The sequence below is a fragment of the Ptychodera flava genome, chromosome 7 (assembly GCF_041260155.1).
Source record: "Ptychodera flava strain L36383 chromosome 7, AS_Pfla_20210202, whole genome shotgun sequence".
In the NCBI taxonomy this organism is placed as follows: domain Eukaryota; kingdom Metazoa; phylum Hemichordata; class Enteropneusta; family Ptychoderidae; genus Ptychodera; species Ptychodera flava.
In genome coordinates this window covers 18839574-18867086 of record NC_091934.1, presented here as the reverse complement: position 1 = coordinate 18867086, position 27513 = coordinate 18839574, and the positions used below count along the sequence as shown (strand labels likewise).

Here is a 27513-nt window from a genome sequence, read left to right as displayed (position 1 = left end):
TTAACTTACAATTCTATTGATAGGTCGTTCTACCGTCCAGTTTGAGAAAAGCTGCTCTGCCCAGGGAAGTCTAAATCCATGGCCATCTCCCATCCATACTGAAGTGTTGGTGAGCTTTTCTACAGAGTCTGTTTCTAAGTTCAGACCAATGGAAGGGGTTTTCAATTCAACGGGACCGCTGCCAGGCTCGATACTGAACAGTACAAACTTTGCCAGGTTATCTGTTGTATTTAGCACTGATTTCGTCAACAACTCTTTGTCTTGATCGTTGATTTCATTTTCAGCAGTCGATTTCACGTAAACTGCTATCCCTTCATGCATTGATTCCAGTATGTCTGTAGAGCAGAAATGTTAATTGTCAGGAATAAGTAGACAAGCTGCGGACGAAGGCCAGGTAATAATGTTTGATGTCACTGACGGGGTCTTTTCATTCAAAAACGAGGTAGGTATATTATTAACACCTTTTCTGAGGGTCTATTTACTATTCATTTAATTACAATTTGGCAAACAACAGCTGGCCCAGGTATTATGGTCAAGGGCTCTTATTAACTTGTGTGCAAGGAATATGTCTTTGTAATATAAAAAGAAGGAAAAACAATTTATGAAAACAAACATGCGTATACAATCTGTGACTACCGACTGGTTTCAGTGTCTGCTTACTTACAAGGAAGCTGACGCCATACCTTTTATAGTTATTTCATTCATTTCATTGATATCATTAGTGGCAGTAAATTTAACCACACCCAAACATAAGCCTGATGATAGTTTCGGGCCAGGTAGTACTACAAGCACTTGCCTACTTTTGGAATATATGATAGATGATAGATGAATATATGATAGACAGTACTACAAAGTACATTGATGACATTTATATAAACTTGAATAAAAATTACTGTAAAAGTATATAATATATAATATATATAATAGTGGTATTACAGATAAAAACAATTATCGTCCTGTTACACTTTCCACTATTGCTTCTAAAATAATTGAACTTATTGCGTCAAATTGATTCTTATCTGGGAACGACTGATAACCAATTTGGTTTTAAGTCAGGACATTCCACTGATATGTGCGTCTTTATTTTTAAGGAAATTATCAATTATTATAGACAACATGTTAGTAATGTATTTATTATATTTATGGACGCCTCTAAGGCTATTGACAGAGTGAACCATTGGGCGGTTTTCAAGAAATTAATTCAACGTAAAATTCCCATTTACCTTGTCAGATTTCTTGTCAAATGGTATCGAACTCAAATTATTATTATTCGTTGGGGTACATGTTTATCTGAGGGTTTTACTGTCACTAACGGTGTAAAGCAAGGTGGTATTTTATCACCAAAGCTCTTTAAGATCTATATTGATAATTTGAGTGTTCTCTTATCAAACTTGAATACTGGCTATAATATTGGTGGCATTTGTGTTAATCACTTAATGTACGCGGATGATATCTGCTTGATTAGTCCTTCTGTCAAAGGTACACAAAAGTTAATAGATCTCTGTACTCATTATAGTGATATTCACGACATCATTTTCAACAGTAAAAAGACTAACTGTATGTGCGTTTTTGCGAATCACAGTAGGATTCGGCGCATTCCATGTGTGTACCTGAACGGGGTTAAATTAGCCTTTGTTGTTAAGAAAAAACATCTTGGGTTCGTGTTAACTGACCATTTCAGAGATGATGATGACATTGAGCGGCAGACGAGATATTTTACGTAGTAGCGAATATGCTAATGAGAAAATTCCATATGTGTACTTTTCATGTTAAATGCATTCTATTTAAAGCCTATTGTTATCAGTTGTATGGGGGACCAATATGGAATAGCTGTTCTGCAAATGTCTTGAAAAAATTGAAAGTTGCTTACAATAATGCTGCACGACTATTATTGGGTTATGAGAAACGGAGCAGCGCGAATCTAATGTTTGTATCTAACAGAATAAGCAACTTTGATGCTCTTCTGAGAAATCAGATTAACAGCCTGAGACAAAGACTTTTGAAAAGTAGCAATGCAATTGTACGAAATGTATGTAAATCATTGTATTTCAACTCAGACATGGTAAAACACTGGAATAAGTTAATCTTTGTTTAAATGTCTGTTTAAAAAGAAACCCATTGGATTATGTATGTAGATATAATCAATTTTTCTATCTTTTCAACCATAATTTAATTTTGTAACTGAATTTTCATACTATTGCAGTATTTGACTTTTATATGGACGCTCATGTCCGAAATAAAGATATAACAATAAAAATAATTATAATAATTATAATTAATAAAGTATTATATAGAAATAATAACACAAATAATAATAGGTTAAATTTCCGTGAAAATTTCACCATTAGGGTATTTTGGGTCGAAAAGACCAAATATGATATCGATTTCACTACCCCATGTTTCCATGGTAACCATTTTAGGTGTTGAAAATTTCAGTTTTTCTAATATCCCTTGAAAAGTTACTTTGATTGATATAAAAATTATCTAGTCGGGAAGTTCGGGTCAGAGAACACAAATGTCAGACTTATTTTAATGTTTCGAATTGCCATAGTAACTATTTTGGGATTGAAAATGTTACTTTTTCCCTAATTCCTATTAAAGAACTATTAATTGATGTAAAAAATTGATAATAAGGGGTTTTCTGGTTAGCACACCAAAAAAATCACACTCATTTTAATGTGAGATGTTTCCATGGCAACCATTCAGGAGTAACAACATTTTTTTTTTCAGAAGTCCCACAGCTTCAATGAATTGTTTTTTAGATTTCTATATAATACTTATAGCCCCTAAACTTGTAATAATAATAATAATAATAATAATAATAATAATAATAATAATAATAATAAATTAATCGTCCAGGATGCAAGACCAACATTTCTCGGGATTCTCTTCTGTGTGTATAATATATATATATATATATATATATATATATATATATATATATATATATATATATATATATATATATATATATATATATATATATATATATATATACCAAAACGTGTTCGTATTTTCTCAGAGAGGTAAAGTGCTCAATGCAGGGATGCAGAGCAATGTTACAATAAATTTGAGAACACATCAAGTATGTTTGCTACCTATTACTCGATTTTCACGCATAAACGCGATCGTCAGATAGGTAAATTTTATTGTATATATATAGAATAATATATATATATATATATATATATATATATATATATATATATATATATTATACATACATACATACATACATACATACATACATACATACATACATACATACATACATACATACATACATACATACGATGCTATTCTACCTCACTTGCCATCAATCTAATCGTCCGTCCATCAATTCTTATGATAAATGATGGTGCTCACCTTGTGCTAATGTTTTGCTTTCTTCTGCCGACATATTTACATTTTCAAGTTGAGAGATCGTATAGGATAACTCATCAAACTTTTCAATAATCTGTCGTATAAAAGAGTTAATGAAACATATCAATATTATCGTCTTTGTGGTCCAGAAATCAAAGTCATAGTTCCATCGAGTTTTAAAAGTAATATCTAAGTTTCATTCATAAATACCTTCCGTTTATTGCACATTGATATAATCGTCACCATAATATGGTTGTCAAAACAAGCATAAATTCTGTACTTTATTAATAGGACCTTCACTAACCTCGGATGTTGAAATGTTCTCTCTGTGTCCATTTGAATCGCCAAATAAAGGCCTGGCGATAGCTGTATAAAAATTGTGTAAAACAAAAAGAGTTGTAAACTTAATCTGAGAACGCGCAAATAAATATTATTAGGCTGTACACTTATTATAGATATGGTCGAATATACAGGATTGTTATTTGAAGAAAAGGGCTGCCGAGAAGTCATAATTGCGTAGAAGAGCGGGATGACATATGTCATCAGGCAACACAAAAGAACTACCCTATTAATTAATAAATTAAGTAATCGATGAATCGATTAATTAATTATCCATAAATCAATCGACTTATCGAGCGATTTATAGATTGATCATCAAAAAAGTAACATACAAGGTAGTAGCCTACTGTTCCTCAGTCATTCAATCATTCTGTCATTCGATCAGTAATACAGTCGCAGTTTCACTAAGCATTCAATAACTTATTCAACAGATCGAATGATAATATGGCGTTGAATGCCTGCCAAAATTAAGCTATGACATTTGTAATTACGACATGCCATGATGAGATGCAAAATGCGAATATTTGACATGCAGACTTGACATTCGTAATTACGACATGCCATGATGAGGTACAAAATGCGAAAATTTGACATGCAGACTTGACATTCGTAATTACGACATGCCATGATGAGGTACAAAATGCGAAAATTTGGACATGCAGACTTGACATTCATAATTACGACATGCCATGATGAGGTACAAAATGCGAATATTTGGACATGCGGACTTGACATTCTTACATGAAGAATGCGAGAATTTGCTATGGGGACATTCAATGCGAAGTTGCATTTGATCATGCGCAATGAAGACCCGCGATGCAACATGCGGACATGCCATTATGCGATGCAAAATGCAGACATGCCATTATGCGATGCGAAATGCAGACATGCCATTATGCGATGCGAAATGCAGACATGCCATTATGCGATGCGAAATGCAGACATGCCATTATGCGATGCGAAATGCAGACATGCCATTATGCGATGCAAAATGCAGACATGCCATTATGCGATGCGAAATGCGGACATGCCATTATGCGATGCGAAATGCGGACATGCCATTATGCGATGCAAAATGCAGACATGAGGAGTAGAAGCTTTGAATTAGGCTACCTTTTTTCCAGCAAGCTAGGAGGTCACCTTACATCCACAATGCATCTGTCTTTCAACTATTTGCAAACATGGCGTCGAGTCTTGAACTCCGAGCCCTGGAGCTGGTACAAGTGAGGCCGATGAGCGACAACGCAGTGCGTTGCAAGCACCTACTGCCATGGAGAAGTTGAATTTACAAAGATACGGACTCGGTATAAAAAGGCCCGTTTCACGGATGAAAATGGCGACTACAATCACGTCCAAAAAATTTGGAAAACAATTTCCAAACTGTCCAAAGCTGAAATCTGTTGGTGGTGTTTTGCTATCGGTCGGCAGGTAGCTGTCGCCGAGTCGCCAAGTGGCTGAAGAGCAGGTGTTGTGCCCCTAACCTTACTTCTATACGATATTTCAGATTGTATTGCATAGTTTTATTCGATTTAAAACAGTCGCTGGTCTTTATAATTTTGCGACGACATTCTCTTAGTTATACAACGCCGTGCCGCCAATCGGAGACGGCAACGTGGTCCACAGCGCTAGGTAAAAATCACCATAGCAAATCTGTATCATACGTCTTAAAATCTGATGAACCCATTCTGAATATACATCCGTGCAGACTAGAAAGTAAATAAGATAATAAATAACAGTACAGTAACTACCGCAGTCATCTGAGAATTGGACGTAAATTGCCATCGAGCTCAAAACATAAAATTGGGTACACTACAGATGTTGATTATACAACAATACAGTAGAAGTGACAATTGTTTATTTATTATCTTATTTACTTTCTAGTCTGCACGGATGTATATTCAGAATGGGTTCATCAGATTTTAAGACGTATGATACAGATTTGCTATGGTGACTTTGATGCTGTTTTGTCAGTGGCACATGATGATCATATTCCAAAAGGATTTTTAAAGAATGCCATTGAAAGTTTTTCTTTTATAGTTGCTCTTCCAAAGAACATTACCACAATGTTTTGACTGATTAAACAGAAAGATTTTCTTTGTGTAGTGTTTTGATTGTGAAAAACCACCGACATACATTTCCTCATCTTTTTGCAGATTAACATGAAAGCAGATATTTTAATCGAAATTTTGGCAGGGAATGTTGGCAGAGATGAAGTAATAAGAAGGCTTAGACATCACCATCGTGATTCCAATCAAGTGTTTTATGATTTGTCAGCTATAAGTGGCAAGTAAGCAAAACATATACATACATATTTTTTTAGCTACTATAGACTAATAGTCTATAGAAGCTATTGGGATGGGTATCCGTCCGGCATCCATTGTCAGTCTGTATGTATGTATGTATGTATGTATGTATGTCTGTTTGTGAGGATGTCCGTCCACTCAAATATCTGGGGAACTGTAGTACTTACAGACTTGATATTTCCTGTGTTGATGAACATATGATTCTGACAAAATATCTTTTTTAGTTTTTAGCTCATATTTGGTTTTGTATATAAATACCAAAAAGAGCTTACATGATGAGTCGGTGGCGTCTGTCTGTCTGTATGTATGTATGTATGTGGAAATGTATGTGCGGATGTATGTCCGTCACACACAAAGGCTACCATACCGCCAAAGCTACCATCTCAGTATTTGGTGTACAGGTAGATGCAGGGGTTGAGATATGATGTTGTTCAAATGAACACGTCAGTGTCAAAAATGTGCAAATGAGGTAAGAAAAAGGGAAATTCTGCAAATGTGCAGGAGTGATGGCATGCCAGTTAAAGACAGGCTAACTCCACTGACCTTGAGTCATATCCTGTCATTGTTTATGAACTGTTACCGGTACATATTAACAGACCTGCTCAAACCATAGACAAGAGAGGGGGAAGACTGTCTATGCTCAAACTAAGAGGGGCTAGCTGTTTCTGCTATGCATGTTGCTAAAGTTGACCTCCAGTACCTAAAGTTTCAGACCTTATTTACTTTTGTTATTCTTGTTTTTCTGGTTTAAATACTTCTTGTTGTTTTCCTGGTTGTACTGTGCAGAAATCATTGTCATAACATCAACGTAGAATTATCCTGCTCTGAACAGATAGAAGCAACATTTATTGTTGATCTTTGGTACCCAAACTGATATATACCAATTCTGATCAAATTTGAGTGACACCGTATAATTGCAGTATTTTTTTTTATTGTTGAAAATATGCAAATTAGCTCAAAAAAGTCACACAGTGCTTTCAAAACAGTCACAACAGTCATATACCCAGTATCAGCACTCACAGGACCAGCTAACAGCATCGACATGTATGTCAAAGAAAGTTTATTTTCACACTCCTCATATGATGCAAGTTTTGCAAAGATGACTATGTGGTAGACTTTACCGGTTCAAGCCTCTTGTATGTGTCCAACTAAAGTTATGCTGAGTATGACACTGGTTGAAATTGGACTCTTAGTCTAAGTAAAATAGACAGTGAGATACTGTACAACATAGAATTGAAAATGAAGAGTAATCATCAAAAACATTGACATTTGCCCATTTTATATTCCAGATGAAAACCACTATGAAGCGACAAATTCAGTTCAAGATGTGATGGGTTCTACATCCATGGCATCAACATCAACAGACCATGGACCTACAAGTGGTAAGCTAAATGATTCATTTCCCTGTACACAAAGTACAGCGTAACAGTAATAATATCTGTTATCATATACCTAGATTCACGTGCCTATATAAAGCTTCGTGAGAAAGCACCCTTACATCCATGCATTTTTTTAACGTATCACGCCGCAGCCCAGTGCCCAAATTTGGATGAACACGCGTTGAATTCTGCACGTCCAAATATGGGCAATCGTGTTCACTGTTGAACTATATGAACTGCTTCAATACTTGTTACAACGCGTGTTGCTATCGGGGAATGTTATATTTGTACATAAAGTCAAAGCAAGATTAGGAAAACGTCTGCTCGCTAAGATTGTATAGTGGCGACAGTGGAGTCGGGCTGGTGACATTTAATATTTCTAAAGTCAAGTGAAATCCATCGTAGGCCTATCCTAAGTGCGTGCCAAATGACACTAATTTACATCATGCATTTGTCCTTCTTTAATACACCTTGATTACAACTTGGATCTCTGTTGCTCATGTATGAAGCTTTGCGTGTTCTTCTGCAGGTAAACAAATAACGTCATTATGTAAGTAAATCAACTATGTGAAGAGGCCATTGCTTTTCTGAAAAATTGACACAAATGGCAATGAATATTTGATATTGCACAAATTTTTACCTCAGAACAAAACTAAATATTATGTTAAGTACATATTTATCATTCCATACGGTATATGATAAAACCTTTACGGCCCAGATACAAGTTTTGCGGACCATAGTCGCACGGCATATGGGCCCTCACACTCGGGCCCTTCCGCCGTACGACCTTGACCTGCTAAACTCGTATCAGGGCTGTAAAGATTATACTTAAGGTCCATGCATCCTTCAATCATCAGACAAATGAAGTTAAAGGATCCTTACCCCACTTTCTTTTAAATCTTTGGGACATACCATTCTATTTGTATGTGGTGTTAAACTTTGATAAATAATATTTGTTTTGATGGCGACATTTTGAAACCAACTCAGATTGTTTGTTTAACAGCAAAGATTTCTCAGTATTGATAATGTGCAGCTTTTCTGATATGCAGAGATTGCATCGCTTGCTTATGTTAGAGTAGCTCGTCAATAATTGACCATGAAATGTCTGTCTGTGTGCCTGTATGTGTCTGTATGTATGTATATACATATGTACGTATGTATGTACTATCTGTCTATCTATCTGTCAGTCTGTCTGCAGTTACGCATTTAGGTATTTACCCATTTCAACAACGTATGTCTGTAAGTATGTCTGTGTGTATGTATGTGTGTATGTATGTATGTATGTATGTATGTATGTATGTATGTATATATGTATGTATGCATGTATCAAAACCTCAAAACCACAGCACCTGCCATCTTATTCTTCTGTGTACAGGTGGGCCCTGGGGTGGAGATTTGAATTTGGTAAAATATCAAAATGTCAATGTCAAAAATTTTGCAAATGAGTCAAAAAAAAGTAAAATCCTGCCAAGTGCTGAAGCTCAGTAACTACTGGCCAGATTTGGCTGAAACTTGGTATGCATGTACCTAAGGGTAACCTTAGTTGTGAGTCTTATAATTTGTATTTTTTAGGCAAATTTCCCCCATTTTTGGTAAAAAAAAAACCATTTTATCTGAAATTGCTTGTCCACTTCTTTTGAAAGTTGGTATGAATGTTCACAGGGGTAAACCTTGGTAAGTATGTCCAAATTGTGACAAACCATGAAATGTAATCATGTAATCAAAGTAGCCATTAACAACCGGGGCTGCGTCATCAACGATTACTTGTCACTCAGGACAGTCATTTTAGGATCACGATCAGTAGGAATTGTTTAGATCATGCAAATGTTATGTAATCAAAGTTACTTGTCTTTTTATTTCTTCAGACACTGCAAAACACACCTTCTGCTATGACACCCCTGGAAACACTTGAAGAATGGAGGAAAACAACTATCAGTGGGCATGCTAGACCACCAAAGATATACTCCATCCAAGATGCCAAGTCACCATTTCAACAAATGTTTGGCATTTATGAGAAGAAAGTTGATCTTTTCATTCATCCATCTGTAACATTAATTTCTGGTATTAGGGAAGAGGCTGCAGTGGATGTTTGGGATCCATCCAGAGAGTTCTTCCACCTGACATTTCAAACACTGACAAGAAACACAGAGGAACCTTTGTATGAGGGCAAAATGGAACATCTGTTACAAGTACTCAAACAATCAGTTATAAGTCAGGAACTTTTTGAACTTGTGGTAAAGCAATTGCACATGGATTAAAACTGATATGACACCAATGTCTTGCAATTACATGTAACACATGCATTTGCACTCTATTTTTTCATGTTTAGTTACATTGTTGCAAACTTAAATGCTGAACTTTTGTTTCATGTCACTGCTGAAGAATGCTGCTAAATTGTGGGGAAAGATTCTGTGTTATATCCCCACGGATACTGTCCAGGGGGACTTATATTTTGGTTGTGTGCGTGCGTGCATCCGTTCATGGAGATATCTCAGAGACGTCTGGAGCGATTTCATTCAAACTTGGTACAAGGGTTACTCCTTATGTCAGGCATATGCACATCAAATTGTTTTGCGATCTGACCAAATATGGCCGTGTGACGGTCATTTTATTGAGAAAGCGGGGACTATGTCATTGACAATGACTTTTTGAAAAAGAGCTCTATTTCTAAAGCGACTGCACTAAATTTGATGAAACTTTGTGAAGATGTTTGTAACACAGAGCTCTGATAGCACACTGTCCGTGTTGCATCAATTAATTGCTAATTTGCATATTTGATGAACTTTTGTAATTAGGGTGATATGTATAGAAATACTGCAGCAAATTTGATGAAACTTGGTATAGATCTTTAGCACACAGTGTCATATAAGTTTGCAAAGACACTTAGTGGTGTCACTCAAATTAATTGCTATTTGCATATTTAATGAACTTTCCTAATTAGGGGGCTTTGTCCAGAAATACTGCATCAAATTTGATGAAACATGATACAGATGTTGATCTTCAGTACTGTAATACTGTGAGAAGTCATTAAGCAGTATCAAGTCAATTGATTGCTATGTTGCATATTTAATGAACTTTCATAATTAGTATGATATGTCTAAAATGCTGTATCAAATTCATGTGTTACAGATGTCGAACTTCCAGTACGGTTATGTCATGCAAATATATGTAGAAGTATCATGTCAATTATTTGCATTTGAGGTGCATAAAAATTTTTAATTAATCACACAGGTGATTCCTAAGAAAGTGAATTTTCAGAATGGAGAAAATTGCCTAAAAATTTAAAACATTTGTAGTTTCATTGCAATTTGAGCAAATCTGCCTCAAATCACCCCTGAGGTTATAGACACTAAATGTCGAGGCTATTTGAGCAGGTTTTGAACAATGTCTCTTTAAATTTATCATTTTTGCAGTTTGTACAGCTCATTTGCATATCTCCAATGCTACACAAAAAATAATCTGTCCCATCCCCTTACATACCTTCACAGCAACTATCAGAGTAATGAATACAGCACTTTTCAACTTTCACAGTTGATGGACAGACAGACAAGCATACCAATATAACTACGACAGATACGTACCTACAATATGTTACCTTGTCACATATTCACAGAGTAGTAGCTAAAATTCATAGATTTGTAGGCAAAAAGCTAAACGGTAAAGTCCTACTGGTATTCAAATACAGTGTTCTTTGTTCATGAAACCTCCAAAAAACCTGTGCATGTGTGAATGCAAATCCAAGAATGTAATTACTCGGGCCTTGTGATAAGTCTAGTAAATCATACACTTTATACTATCCCTATTCTTAGCATTTTGTGGTAAAGAGCAAACATATATTTGAACCATATCTGATACAAAGACATTGCAAACATCTACCAATTCACACATGTTGCTAGGTTTTTAGTGATTGGCAGTTTATGGCATTACATACTCTGTGCTTCCTATGCTTGCAGAACAAGACTGATGAGGTCTTCCCCTTGAATAAGTTAAGCCTGGTTTAAAATCACTACACATGTAAAACTTAAAGTCCATATCACTGGGTATAAGTGTGGCCCATACTGCCACCAGAGTTAGGGGTGTATGGGTCCCACCACAAATTTTTGTTGTGTTGTTTATTTTGATAGTTTGGAGTATGATATGTATTGCCAATGAAGATTTATACCATCAACCTAAAGGGTCTTGGTCTTATAAAACTGGTTTTCTGAAGATTTCTTGTTGAGGTTGTTCTCTTCACTCAGTGACACTATCATAGACCTTAGTTTCCTCTATACAGGCTATAACTGAGTTTCCTCTATACAGGCTATAACTGCATGCATAGTGTCATGTATTTGTCCTGTGATAATCTCATGCTGTTTCATCATGAGTGTGACTGCCTATTGCACTAAGGAAAGCAAGCAAGTTGTAAGTTGCTAATCTGTGGCTGCTGTCATTAGATTATCACCATTGCTAGTGCGTTTATTGTTGACAAAAGACCAAGACGCCAAAAAATCAGTAGATAAAAGTTTTGTTGGCAATGTACACATCATACTCATATTATATACTACAACTTATATAAATAAATTAAAGCTGCAAGCTGCGTTGGCAGGCCCAGGCAGTTGCCATGGTTTCAGATGCTTGCAATGATGATACTATGAGCAAAGTTTTAAATGGTTTTTGGTTTTTGTAAAGATGAATTCTGAACACCATGTCATGGTTATTTAGATTTCGCTGGTAATGGTAGGTGTAATGCAAAACCCAACTGGTTGCCAAACAATGTAACCGATGTAAATGCCTTTGCAAACTTGAAAGTGCTCAAAGTAAGGATGACACAAGGAAACTCAGTTCAATTGGGATAAAGATTTTAAAGATTAAATTGGATTTCAATATCAGTGCAGCAAACAAAGTCTGGGAAAGTGAGACTAACCACTTACTATATCTAAAGAAAGACAATACAACACTTCGTACAATTTATGATAAGTACACACAAGCCAAATTTACTGCATGTAAAGTGTGTGATTTTTAACTGTCATAATTTTGATACCATGACACAGCACTCAATTTTAAAATATACAAGAAATACTTGACATTTAACCATCTATTTACTGGTCAGAATTTTTTCACTCATTGGAACAGTACAGTATGACTTCATGTAGTCATGTTTGTTATTTGCTACACAATGATATATGAAAGACTATGTTTATAGATCTACACTGAGGTAGAGTCACAAATGCCATCTGTTCTCATACTTGTATGAGTATTGTGAAAATTGAATGAAGTTTAAGCGATTGTTAATAAATGCATATATTTATTGATATTGTAAATTGTGTGGTACTGTTCTTTCAAGTCTTAATAACTGTGGCTATCCACCCTTTGTAAAATATATAGCAAAAATACTATGCATGGATCAGACAGAGTGCTGTCACTTGCACATCAATTAATACTTTATTCACAGTGTACACAACAGGTACAATCAATGTCTCATTAGAGATGGTCCCAAACATTGCTCCTTGTTCAAATATGCCAGGCGCTTTTTTCACATCAAAATTCATAGACTGCATACTGGTCATGTTAATTTATTTAATGCACTATACAAAATTTTCATCGCTTGAATACAGTAAGCTACCTTTACAAACAACAGTGACCATCACTGTTAATATCAGCCACAAACAACAGGAGGATAATATGTAAGTTGTTCACATCTAAGGGCAGCACGTATCATGCTTCAGTTTTCCAGCAAACACACACATATGCCATCAAATGTCACGTGCAGCCCTCAAAACATTTGATTACACAGTTGGTACTTGATCCTCAGTAATGCTGAACGAGGGCCGTCCTCGGGAATTTGCTGGTTTCAACAACGGTACTCAGGCTTCAAAACCATCATCACAGAGCTATCCAGAACATCAATGGCGCCAATGACAAGCTGAACAGGGCTGACAACATCGTCGTCGATTATTCCAAAAGCATTCGAGTTAGAAAGAAGACGATGGACATTCACATATTTTCTTTGGAAGAAATCGTGAAACTGATCATCCATACGTTATGAATTGAGATCGAGAAGTAGAGATTGAATGCTCCTACTACCTCCATGCTCGAGCGTACATGGCGATTTATAAAATCAGAGTTCAACGGATTGCTTGATTTTGACATTTGGCATATATGTATACTCTGAGTAACTGGTGTCCTTGCTAGCTTACCACAGAAGGCCACACAAGCACTTCTCTGATGCTCGTTCGTAATACCATAGACCCTTCATGGAGCTCAAGAGACCGTAAGGTGGTCTTATTCGAGGCCGACCATGTTTGCGAATGCACCGGTGCATTGTGGATATGAGGTGACCCCCTAGTTTGCTGGAAAAGGTAGCCTAATTCAAAGTTTCTACTCCTCATGTCGGCATTTCGCATCGCAGAATGCATGTCTGCATTTTGCATCGCATAATGGCATGTCTGCATTTTGCATCGCATAATGGCATGTCTGCATGTTGCATCGCGGGTCTTCATTGCGCATGATCAAATGTAACTTCGCATTGAATGTCCCCTAGCAAATTCTCACATTCTTCATGTAAGAATGTCAAGTCCGCATGTCCAAATATTCGCATTTTGTACCTCATCATGGCATTTCGTAATTATGAATGTCAAGTCTGCATGTCCAAATTTTCGCATTTTGTACCTCATCATGGCATGTCGTAATTACGAATGTCAAGTCTGCATGTCCAAATATTCGCATTTTGTACCTCATCATGGCATGTCGTAATTATGAATGTCAAGTCTGCATGTCCAAATATTCGCATTTTGTACCTCATCATGGCATGTCGTAATTACGAATGTCAAGTCTGCATGTCCAAATATTCGCATTTTGTACCTCATCATGGCATGTCGTAATTATGAATGTCAAGTCTGCATGTCCAAATATTCGCATTTTGTACCTCATCATGGCATGTCGTAATTAAGAATGTCAAGTCTGCATGTCCAAATTTTCGCATTTTGTATCTCATCATGGCATGTCGTAATTACGAATGTCAAGTCTGCATGTCCAAATTTTCGCATTTTGTACCTCATCATGGCATGTCGTAATTACGAATGTCAAGTCTGCATGTCAAATATTCGCATTTTGCATCTCATCATGGCATGTCGTAATTACAAATGTCATAGCTTAATTTTGGCAGGCATTCAACGCATCATATGATAATTAGTTAAGAGAATGACAGTTTTCGAAAAAAGGACACGTCAATAGGAAAATCGCGGTTGGCAAAGGAAGTGATAATTAAGGTTTCAGAAACAGGGGCTAAGATTTTGCTACTCGCGTTTGAATTGTCCTTCACATGCTTCTAGTGAACGACTCAAACATGCAAATAAACAAGGAAGAAAACTCCTCGTGATTGAAGACGTTTTAATACCGTAGGACGCCCCCAACACAAATCGTGATCTACGATTACCTTTCACCGTCACGTTGAACCAACAGTAAGCTGCTTTGCCGTTTAAATCTTCAGCTTTGTAAGACACCGTCGTGACGCCTATACTAAAGTTACTACCACGTTCATGGCTGACGGATAAGCTGACACAACCAGAGTCATTTGGCACACTTGGAAGTGACCATGTTAATTGTATGGTAGGTATATCTATGTACATGTTTGCTTCAATGTCGGGTGGACAGATGACAACCGGCGGCTCTTCGGTGTCTGAAATCAGAAGGGGATGATAAAGATTAAGAAAATAGAGGTATAAATTAACGTTCAAGATTACATTAATGCGGTTTTGTAAAACTGAATATCACTTCCATGACTTCCGTTGTCCTTTTTGGCACCACCTAACGTCACGAAGCAAATGTTAAGCTATATCGACAGACATATATACAGATATCATTGTATCTACCAAACCGCGATTGGAACTCATTTGGGATAACTGGATGGTGAAGTAATGTCGGTTTAATCTGCAAATGTAAGCTGATCACTTTTCTTTTCAAGTTATACACTTGATTTTATGAGTGATTTGTAATATTGCAACATTCAGCTATTGGGCACCCAGCACTTTTGAGAAATTTGAAAAAATATGACGATCCAATCATCGAAAATCAGTTTCAATCGTGTTCAAAATGGACCCTGTGTGTTTGGAAACACGCTGACTAGTGTTCTGTCATTCTAAAATAGGAAAAAATAATTTCTAGTAAAATTTAACTGTCATCTTCGGCTAGTATTTTGATGAGTTACCCGATACGGCAAATATGGCTGCATTTACTTTCACATACAATCCAAGGAGTTGGCCACGATATAAAATAATAATCTTTAGACATATATTTTCACATTTTATACGAGTAATGACATGAATATAAAATGTGATAATATATGTCTAAAGATTATTATTTTATTCCTATCATAACTCGTCTTTTGACTTTGTGTTTACAGTACCTTGCAGAGTGCCTGATATCACATAACTATTCGGTGAGGGAGGAGCTACACAATATTTTAAGAAGCACATGTCACTTAAGGAGCCACTTTTTGCATACGTCCATGCTTTGCATTCGGAGTTTTCATGACAGGCTGCACAGCAATCTTCATATGAGTCCTTTTGCAACGAATATAAGTCAGATCCATAATGATCTATGTTGTCCTCAAGAAAACAAAATGGCATTTCTGTAAAAATAACAGAAGCATATTTTAACATAATAGATAGCGATCTGTCTGTCTGTCTGTCTGTGTATGTATGTATGTATGTATGTATGTATGTATGTATGTATGTATGTATGTATGTATGTATGTATGTATGTATGTATGTATGTATGTATGTATGTATGTATGTATGTATGTATGTATGTGTGTATGTGTGTATGTGTGTATGTATGTATGTATGTATGTATGTATGTATGTATGTATGTATGTATGTATGTATGTATGTATGTATGTATGTATGTATGTATGTATGTATGTATGTATGTATGTATGTATGAGTGTGTATGTATATATGTATGTTTGTAAACGTATGAATTCACAATATAGTCTTCAATAGTAACACCAAATCATGACAAACATCCATAGACCATAAATCCTAAAACAACTATATACAGACACACAGGTACAAACACTTTGATGTTGATTTTTCAATTTAAATATACTTGATAAGATGGGTGGCAAGATATTGACAGAGACATTAATACATTGTCATTGTCCATGCGAAATGACATGCATAACGAACATGACTGATTACACTGGAGTGAATTAAAATGAAAAACTTGAACAGAAAAATTGAAATAAATGTCATTCAATCTAATTATCCCGGGCTTAATCATCGGCTTAAACAAACATTCAAGTTTACGGAACGATCATCCTTACTTCTTCCAATGCTCTCGAGGAAGGTCAGCATACAAAGCACATATAACGACTCGTATTCTGACATGTCGTACTCAGGTCAAACAAATACAAATTTCAGACCAAGAGGGTTGAGCTTGTTGTCATGTAATACATTTCAGATATATACCATCCTCGTCTGGGATGCTTGTGCAGACACGTTTTGATAAGAGTGGCGTGCTGTTTGTTTATCGTAAACTTTCGTTTAACATATACAGGAACACCAAAACAATTTATTGATACAAAGACATCAGATTAGCGAAATGGCACAAAGCAGACGATAATGATCCGTTGACGTTTACTAGTATCGTCTCCTGATCATAGAATGGGTACAGACGTGCCTCCCAAAGTCCGTCACAATATGCATTTTCAATTAATAACTTCTCATCCGAAAGAATTTCAAATAGTACAGAAAAAACGTTCCGATAGGTCTGAATTCCTTCTTTGGCACAAATATGTTGTTATCGTTCAAATACTTTGTCACCAACATTAGCGATAAAAGGGGAAGCCCATTCACGTTTAGTTTCATGCTGTTGTCTGCCACTACTATAGTTCTAAAATTAGCAACAAATTGTATGATACAGCTTGGTATTTTATAGAATGATGTACGTCTTTGTAGCTATTTTATGGTAGCAAACAGTAGTAAGGGAAAATTCTTTGTCATGCTATTGAAATAAAATGACCTTCCTTTGCTGTACGGAAAACATAATATTCATAAAAACTCTTACAAAAACCGCTTTATGGTAGGATTCAACAAATGCACAACAAAACATTTGTCACAATTATTAACTGTGATTTTATCATGCATTAAAAATGGTCCTTTTTCGATATCACGATAGAACTTACGAAAGTAATAAATTGAATCAAATGAGGATACTTAAAATTCGAAGTAGGTCATTGACCTTGCAAGATTAGAATTCGAAATATTAATCTCTCCGTTCATGTGACTTTGCTGCCATGTACACAACCGTTATCCACGACAAAACTGACACATGGCTGTCAACACTTTTAAAGAGCGTTTGAACGAACATGGAACAAACATGGCAGCAGAAGGTAACCATACACTGTTATCTAAGTTATCTATCACTGATCAGGGTATGTCAGTATCAACATAGATACAAAAATACATCGCCATCAATGATGAAATTGTTAAAATTGTTAAATTTTAAGGTGACAAATGCATATTTTGTTTTCATTCAGAGAAATAAATAACGTCACAACAGCATGCCAATGGGTACAAACTGTGTACCATTTCTTGCTAATTTATTCTTATAGTGGTAAGAAGCCAAGTTCCTTCAAGCGCTGTACAAGTCAGGGTCAAAACACTGGCGAGACGTTTGAACAACACCAACATATATAATTACGATCTGTTGAGCTCGGATAATCCAGCCATATCGAATTACCTTGATCACATTTATCCTGACGGGTCAGACACTGAGGAAACAACAGACTGAGAGTACGATCAGGGCTTCATATCATGACATGTTGCTTTCTGTCGATATTTGTTTCGTTTTATAGAGCGCGATCAATCAATAATTGCCAGGAGTGTTGTACAATCTATTATTTTCTTCATCCGAAATATGCTGAATATAAGGAAACTCTTTCTGACGATAATATTGATGGGGGTTCTGTCGATCACAGTTGAAATGAAAGTGCATCGTCTGAGATAAAGTCATGCGATTTGTCGTCTTGTGTATACCCCACTTAGCTTTGTTAGATCCTAAGAAAGATATGTAGATAATTCCTAAGACATCACACAACACTACACGAATTTTACATCCTCCTGGTGGCCACATTTGAAAATAGCATTTTGTAAGCTTCATCTGTATTTCTATAAATGAGTACGGTTACAAAAAACCAATATATTGACAATACAACTATTAAAAGAAGGGTAAAAAAAGTGACGCAACGTTTCAGGTGGTGATTGATTAGTCTTGTGCCTACCTGTAGACCGTTCGGCCTGTACACGGGACAAAATGAGAAACCACAACAAACATACTACACGGCGCGTGCACAATCTCCACCGTTTAGCCATTTCAATTGGAGTCGGCATGATACCTCGGTGCACCCGACGCAGTGACTGTGCGTCCTGACTTAATTTACAGTCAGTTATTTGATTATCAGGTAATGGCAAAAGGTCTTGCATCGGTGCATATACTCTTTTGATAAAAAGGGGAGGGGCACTAAACATCTGATATTATTATTATGGCAAATAAAGTATAAGGGACGATTCAGGATCGCATCTATTTCAAAGTTTTTGAATAAGCTGAATGTTGAAGTACTGTTATCATTGAAGTACTGCAGTATTTGTTCCAATGGTCTTGCTGTAGAATAGAGTCCAGGGCTTGTGTTTTGTCTAAAAATAATCTCCGAGTCAAGCTCTTTGTGATCTTCTGTTTGTGTCGGTTCTCTTAAGCCTATTGAGTGCAAAAATAGTATTGTAAGTCCATGATGATGGTTGAGTAAATATCTATATCATTACTATCCTCATAATTGATGTTTATCATGTCGTCTTCAAAATTAATCTTCTCAATCAAAATACATCACCCATTATATAGTGCGCATTAAAGGGATTGTACTGGACTCTTTGAAAATAACCCAATATTAATGTCAACAGACTATGTGCCATGGGGATTTCACGACTACTAACCTAATACATTTCAATTTGGACTCTAATAACAACTCAATCATCCTGGCCAATTAAAGGAAGAAACTAAGGTACATTTCACTTCGTAACTAATACGCTTGCAAAATGATTGCCTTCGAAATTCCCAGGCATCTATTTCTACTGGTACTGGTATTGGTTTCGGACGGCAGAATACTGACTGCTCCGAAGTTTGTCTTGATACCCATTAACCCCCACTTTTAAAAAGGAATATGATATCAATTATCTATAATTTTGACAAGTCGGAAGGTGTAATTGTTTTATTAGCAACATTCCAACGAGGGAGTAAGTCTTCAGTCGCAGATTTGAGGCCTTGTGGATTCTGCTCTCTTAATCAGGAAAAGTTGTAGCAATGACTTTGAGGATAAATATCCAAACGGGAAGTAAAAGGAAAAACAGAAAGGCAACTTATCTGTTGAAAGTCGTTTTGAAAAGTTTGCTTGGATATTAGAATGTTTGTCCGTTTATTTGCTCAAGGCATTGCTGACCGCTGCTGATGAAGATACATCTATCGACCAAGTGTGCTAAATAACTTTTCTTGCCTAAAAGTTGTGTAAATATCAAAAGCAGTCCTAAAATTACAAAAAGATTGATAAGATCACGATTCTGTCAATTTTTGTATTGTTGAATATTGTTAAATGCTTTTAATGATTATTACTTTGGAGGAAAACAAATTAGGTACGGGATAAAAAACCACACTTTGCAAACGTTGACAATGTTTGTGTAATCGATAAAAGTACGCTACCTGCATTGAATGAGCTTAGTAACCTCACGTTAACTCAACTAGCTCGGCGTCAGTCTATTCTATGATATTTCACTCAGTTTAGCAGCAGGGTTGAAAGATAAAAGTGATGCTTAGCGGCCCAGTCTCATATAAATCCTTTTATGTAGGAAATTTACTCAAAACCTTAATCCACAGTAGACATATTGGACATATGCATCTTTTATGAGCGAGAATGATTAGGCGAGTTTTGTCGCCTAAATTTAATTTTATTTGTGATAAAAAGTGGCTCAAAATTATCATTGTCCAAAATTAGATCAAAATCACTGTATGGATCTTCTGATCATCAAGTGGTGAGATATATCATTAATTTTCAAGTTCGATCATTAATTCGTAAAGATATGCTTAAAAGGTCTGCAAAGGTATGAAAGAATATTAAAAACCTATTGCCTGGTCATGAGGGCTATAGCGCCCGTCTATAATCCCGTGTGTTACCAGAAACACATCGCTATTCCCTCGAGGCCGTAGGCGAAGGGGTATAGCGATGTGTTTCTGGTAACATACGGCCACGGGGTAATAAATGGGCGCTATAGCCCGAATAAAGACCAGGTTATAGGTGTTTTATTATAACACATCACATGCTCATGTTGTATTATGTTATATAGTTTTAATGTGTTTTGATATTTTGCACGGCAACAATCCATTGTGACACGTTTACTAGGCTATGTTTCCACAGCGGTTTCAGTTGTACGCGGAATCACTTACTTTCAAAAATATTCTAAGCATACCCAGCGACGTACTTAGTTGCACTTTAATTTTTTCCGTCGATGAGATGTTCAAGTTCCTACGCTGTTGGAATGTTTGAAAATGTTTCTAAAATCTGTTTTAGAGAGTGTCGTCCCTTATCCCGGACGCTTATAACGTTGTAGTCACCCGCCATTGATGCAAAGTGCATACGACACAACGGTCACTTGATCGGGCACTTTCCAAAGTTGGTCAAAACTGAGGGCCAAAAATTTGGTCTTTCCAAAAATACCCTCTGACGTCACTTTTTCGATCCGGTGGGGACTAGACGTATCTATTTTATCGTCACGTGACGTATTCTGGTCAATCGCGACTCGGAAAGAGCATGTTGTGTGTTCTACAACGACTATGATGAGGGTGAAGATACTTTTATGACGCATATCTGTAGGCCTACTTTCATCCATTTAAAATACACTTTCTATTGTTATTCTTGTCAGTCCACCACAGTGTCCATGCTTCACACCATGTTATCGATAGCCTTTTAAAGTGAATATGGCCTGACAAAATTATGAACACAATAGTAGTTCTTAAAAGGATAAATTACCGCGACAGTTCATAATTTTGTAGCATATCATTCAGATATAGTCGTTTTACGTACAACTTTAAATTTTGATTTGAACAAATATTGTTGTGTTAGGTCTATAGCCCAACAGATCACGGCAACGCTGAGTAATCGATATAGTTGACTATCAAATAAGAACCAAATGAAGTTATATACCTTTAGAACTTCTTAAGTATTGTTTTACATCAGTTTACTGCAAACAGAACTATCTAGAATTTGCCAGGCTTTCCTCATGCCCAAAACTATGGGATACAAACTGAAACCGGTATCTGCGTACATACGACCACAAATACTACGCATTAGCAGAGTTCCGCTCAAGGGAATAATAGACCCATGATCTGTAGAGCAAGTTTAAACCTGCTCCGTGTTAACCAAACGCTCATCTTGACACGACTGTGCGGCAAAACTTATTATGTAAATTACGAAAACGAAATTTACAACACTCATGCCTATGATGTATAAATTGTTGGGAAACCTCTAAGTTTTGATCTACTTATATAACTCAACGAACGTAAATGTATGAGATGTTGACGCGAAGTGGCTTATTCATGATATGTCAGCATTGCACGGACATCACACTCAACAATTTCCGGATATCTCACTGAGCACGATAAAAGAGGTGATTCAAAAACTCGCACTGGAAAATATTTGTATGGTCCAATTCAACATAAACACCGCGCTGTGTCAAAACAACGCCGATTTCGACGGCAAGAGATAATAGTACCATACTGGAGTAGAGAAGCGGTTCTTTAATTATTTACAGTAAGAGTTCTCATATCAACAGTTGCCATGTCAATATAGCACTAGCACTTTCATCAGTTGTTCAGTCCTGCTAAAATGTTACTGAGCCAACGTCTGCTTACTGACCGCCAAACAATCAATTTATCCGTGCACATTAAGGCTTTATGGCTATTTATGTTCAAGCATAGATATCCTTAAATCTACAAATATATACAATAAAATATTTAAACATGATCATTTTAGTGTATAAGTATACAAGTTCTATCATATGAATGTCACTAGATGAGAAAAAATCATCCATTTATGTGCTGAATGCAAAAACACAACGGGTCGTGTCCAGTAGAATATATGTTAATACACATTTAATGTCTTCTTTCCTCCATGGGGACAATAAAGGTTCAAGGAAACTAAGCAGACAAACCAGCATGAACCTTAGTCATAGGACATTTTACATATTCAAAATATACTACAAAAATGGATGGACAAAGTAAAGTCAATCGACAACAAAGTCAAACCCAAGAAAGAATGATACTATTTATTTCCATGATAAACCACAGAAGCGACATACATTTCTTCCTCTAGTTCTCTGTTGATTCGTCATCAAGACAACTCATCTATATGGATATGCGAGTCTAATGAGTCTCATCTTAAACGTTCAAAAAGAATTTAGTCAATGCCTTCACTTATTTACTTTTACTGATTAAGCGGGCGGGTTCGCCGTGCTATAACATATTAACATTTTTTCGTTCTGACTCTTTCTGGAACAATTGTTGATAAACGACAACCAAAGGGATATGCTGGGTCTATATAATGATATACACCATTTGTTATAGGTGAAAAATATCACGGTATCCGCAAAAGTAAGTGGTTTTTCAAGCGATATTTGTGACAGATAATTGTTCATAACGTGGCTGACCATCATGCAATGTAACTCATGTTGCATAACAGATCTCATCACTTTGACGATATCCTAATACACATGATTAAAAAAGCAAAGAATCATTAAGATCATCTTATTCAAATCTAAGTATGAAAAAAACTACAGTATGTAGCTGTGGGCGACTCACAAATTACAAAAGAATAACCAACTACAGTTTTTGTAACTTTACTAATAGGATGCACAGAAGATAATGGCATTTTCACTCTATTTTCCTGCAATAATTTTCTCGTTAATTGTCCAATACAATATCCTCGATGAGTATTCAAACCAATCTCAGAGGACACAATGACTTGAAAGTATCTGCACTACCAATGGCTCCTTAGACGTGGTATATCGTTTCGTTTTCGATTATTGGATAATCATGTGCAACATTTTTTTAAGTGCGATTCTATTCAAAATTTGCCATACCGTTTTTCCTTGGGTACACAGATTCACACTTATTCAGGCTGTATCTCATGATACAGATTTGAATCAATTTCAGATCAACCGAATTTACAGTTTCATTATGAGATATTTTCAGTATCGTGTCCATATAATACCGTAAATAACTAGCTAAAAATTTACATTCATCATAAAATGTAGCATTGAAAGTGTCACCCTTCTAAAAGCTAAACTGAATTTCGAAAAATGCTACTCTTCCCTACGGGCAGTTTTCTGCAATATGACCATTCCATAGATACCTCCAGTCACATTCACTTAAGGCTCCCTATGTGCATCTTTTTAAAACACTGATTTGAAATACGTTTGAATTATAAAACATGTGGTGTAAGAAAATTACATCTTCACTTATTGAAGACGATATAAAATCACAAAAATTCGTATGATGTACAATGTCCACGAATCACTCTGCTAAACCGTACAGTATATAATGTTTTATTTAATAATGATATATATCGCGTGTTACTTCGTTTTCAGTATTTAAGTTTGGTAGATATAAAATACACGCTAATGATTGTATCCATCATTTCAACTATTACCATTGCGGATCAACAAAGCTTTAATCACATATCTGTAACGTAACGTGGCTACTCTATTTCGATATTTGTCTTGAATGTTGTCAAATGATTACAAAGGCAAACAGTTGATGTCTTGTTCGACGCTGGTGACACCTACGGATGATAAAGGGATTTGATTACGGCGCAAAGATTAAGTGTTCGACTCAATACAAGTGCTTGTTAACTACCACACAGTTTTTGATTTGGGACTCTAGAGGGAGCTGCAGTGACATATTTACATTTGGCGAAAGCAACGTTCCTGGGTAAGTATAATTTCCAATATAGCTTGCATTTTTGCTTTTATACTTGCAGTTATCTTGTAAGGTAACAATTGTCTATTCGTAAACTAGCACTTTTTATTTGAAACAAGGCAATGTTATATTATGTTCTTTGATCTTTAAATTTACCTTGCAACCATCATTCTTCCAGGTACCAGACTCTTCATTCAGATAATCAAAAATAACGTGCTTGACGCTCACAGAGAGCTTGAAATCTTGCTCTGCATTAAAATACAACAACACATATCATTTATAGTTACACATGTTTCTTGCAAAAACACCAGAATGATAATATTACAGTTTGAAACATTTTGTAATGGTGTCGTCATGTCAACAATTGTTTATTTTCCTGTTGGGTTCATTTCCTTGGGTGTTTCATCATCCTGCACATAAAATGCAAACATAGATCTAATTGATTGTCGTCATGTCAACAATTTTTTATTTTCCTGTTTGGTTCATTTCCTTGGGTGTTTCATCATCCTGCACATAAAATGCAAACATAGATCTAATTGATTTAGAATAGAATAGTGACAATCCGATGCTACCTGTTGAATCTTTTGCCCTGTTGATTAAAACCACATCCCTTTTTATAGAAACGTCGTCATCTGAACCCTGTGTACAATGAATTCTCTCGGAACAGAACGGTAATCATCTTTCTACAATATCAAATTTGTACACTAATCTTGAAAGACGACTAACTTTATGAAGCAATGCACCTTGGTGATACACGCGAGCCATTTTAGCACACGCAGTCTTTCAAAATCAGCTTTATTGAACGCTTTCCATCAGCACAAATATCAGGATAATTGTTTTGCTTGTTGTAAGACTCGACACTTTTCTTTCACAGTTATATACTTGTTTTTTATACTACTCAATTTATTATTTTTAAAAGAGCGTATCAATATATATCTCTCTCTATATATATATATATATATATATATATATATATATATATATTATATATATATATATAATATATATCAAACACACTTACTCGGTGGGACAGTAAACGTCAAGTAATACCCTCCCGCCTTCAAAAGGTAGTTCTCTGGAATAAAAATACTGGAATTGCCACCATCACACTGCGCATCAACAGAAAATTGGTAACCGCTGTAGCTGCTGGAATACTCAACCATGTCGTTGAAGATGTATGCCTCAGTAATTCCATAGACTGCGTCTGGACTCTCCAAATTGATAACAACTGCGTGGAACAAATGTGTGATCTGTAATAGACATCCATAGTTAACGTTTCGCATTGGGTATTAATGTTGGTGTTAATCACAAATATTCCCAGAATAATAACTGCAGTAACACATCGCCGATAACGAACAACTGATTAACAGTATACAAATATTAACTGCCATGAGGGTAATATATATTTTTTCCATGGAACTGTTTTATTCTGGACAAAACAGGCAGTTTTATGAGCCAGGCGAAAGGTCTAGGAAAACAACTTCTTTTCGGCGACTCTTATTGACTCTTTAATACGATGTGACAAACAAATGAGGAAAAACAAGTGACAAGTTAATTTTATCAGAACACTGTACTTACATTTACTTCCATTCAGAAGTAGGTGACATCATCAGCTTCAAGATAAACACCTTCTACCACTACAGGCTTCTCTGGTGCTTAAGAATCGCGGACAAATATTATAGAGATGTCTTCTTCTGTGTCGTTTACTAAGTGTCGAAATTTCAAAATTTTGTCATTTGCACTGTAATTTAATACCTTATTTCCCGGAGGGGAACTATATCAACATTTATTGAATTTATTTTCATAGTGGGCAGTAACATTACTGTCATCTAGACTTGCCTGACAATAGACATTCTGGCTACGGTATCGGATCACTTGCGAAAAGGAAATGGTTTAAAGCAATTACTTCAAAAATGCAACACGAAAAGTGCAACATGAAATATTCGTATAGAAAGCAGCGCTTAGGCTAGTGGCTGTAATTTTGACTGTTTACCTTCTAAGTCATTTAATTCCTCGTCGGTAAATGACATGCTGAATGCATCATACACATTAGCATTGTCGTCATGTCGCAATGATCTTCGAAGCACCCGTCACCTGTTTGAATTTTAATTGTTTAGTTAGGTGGAGTGATGGACAATTCGATTAGTGAAAAAAGCATTGTAAGTGAGAAAATGTATTATTCCAGTTTATAAATATCTCAAAGCATAATATGGGTGACTTGGTGCACTTCACACCTTTACCGATATGACTTAGTCTTTTCTTTGAGTAGTATCAGCAGGTAGACAACTTCAAAGGGGATGGTTTGATATGTAAAAGTATTGATGTGACTAAGATTCAGACTTCCAATGCAGTTGTATGAGTATGACCGATTAGCTTCTTGGTACCGATTTACAGTGGTTTGCTTTGAAGCATTTGCATTAGACGAACTAGACATATTGTCAAAACCGAGGTGTTGCCAACACTGTCAGGTGCAATCAACAGCTAAGCAGTAAGATGAGTCGATCATAAAAAATCAACTCTGCAAAAGTTGAAACATTGTCTAGCAGCAGGTCAGACGTAGTCTAAACAACACCACCCGACAACACATATCACGTCTGCTTAGAAAGCAGTCATTTGTTGTTGCTTAGTTCAACAAAATATAAATACTTACACGAACTACAATTACATTACAGCATTGCAATTGTTAACCCACACAAAAATTTGAAAGTTCAAAAATTTGTTATGCGAAAGGCATTATCAGGTACCTAAGAAAGTGTAGCTTTTAAATGAAAACGATAGCTTTGACACCGTGCAGCATAGCTTGGGTAGGATAACGATAGTTGTTGGAATGGAATCCGTACGTTTGGTCATCTAAAACGATAGCTTTGAAAATATTTTGAATGTTGAGGGCATAAAACAAGATGGCTGACAGCAAAAGCAGTGGTAGCGGCGGTAAATATTTTACCCGTTTTCGACAAAAAATCAGCAAGTTGAGTTGTGTAAGATGCCACGTTCAGTAAGGTTCAGGTTCGATTACACTTCTGTAAAGTTTCTGCCCCCATTTTACAAAACTTGCAGAAAAATCTCCATTCCCGTTTTCGAACTGAACAGGCTATTAGGACGTCCTATTCTAATACATGTTAATGGATTGT

General features: G+C 36.0%; 1 protein-coding gene and 1 long non-coding RNA gene across 2 annotated transcripts; one reads left to right on the top strand and one right to left on the bottom strand.

Annotated features, from left to right (window-relative positions):
* LOC139136356 (uncharacterized) lies at window positions 1-26412 on the bottom strand. Its single transcript, XM_070704080.1, has 9 exons — window positions 26376-26412; window positions 25404-25610; window positions 24539-24630; window positions 18648-18663; window positions 15768-15992; window positions 14799-15041; window positions 3668-3729; window positions 3367-3457; window positions 1-335 (listed from the first exon to the last, which is right to left on the bottom strand). Exons 1-9 carry the CDS (start codon window positions 26410-26412, stop codon window positions 1-3), a joined length of 1308 nt encoding a protein of 435 aa, XP_070560181.1.
* LOC139136947 (uncharacterized) lies at window positions 5447-10113 on the top strand. The gene is made up of 3 exons (XR_011553275.1): window positions 5447-5989; window positions 7295-7387; window positions 9250-10113. It is a non-coding gene; the product is annotated as an uncharacterized lncRNA (long non-coding RNA).
* Window positions 26413-27513: the final 1101 nt, after the last annotated feature.

What these genes read in the sequence shown, in the direction of transcription:
- LOC139136356 (XM_070704080.1), bottom strand. Translation starts at nt 26,412, where the DNA reads ATGTCATTTACCGACGAGGAATTAAATGACTTAGAAG. An exon ending in GATATCAGGCACTCTGCAAG is followed by an intron (nt 15,042 to 15,767) that starts GTACTGTAAACA and finishes TTCTGATTTCAG; the next exon opens with ACACCGAAGAGCCGCCGGTT. An exon ending in AGAACATTTCAACATCCGAG is followed by an intron (nt 3,458 to 3,667) that starts GTTAGTGAAGGT and finishes TTTATACGACAG; the next exon opens with ATTATTGAAAAGTTTGATGA.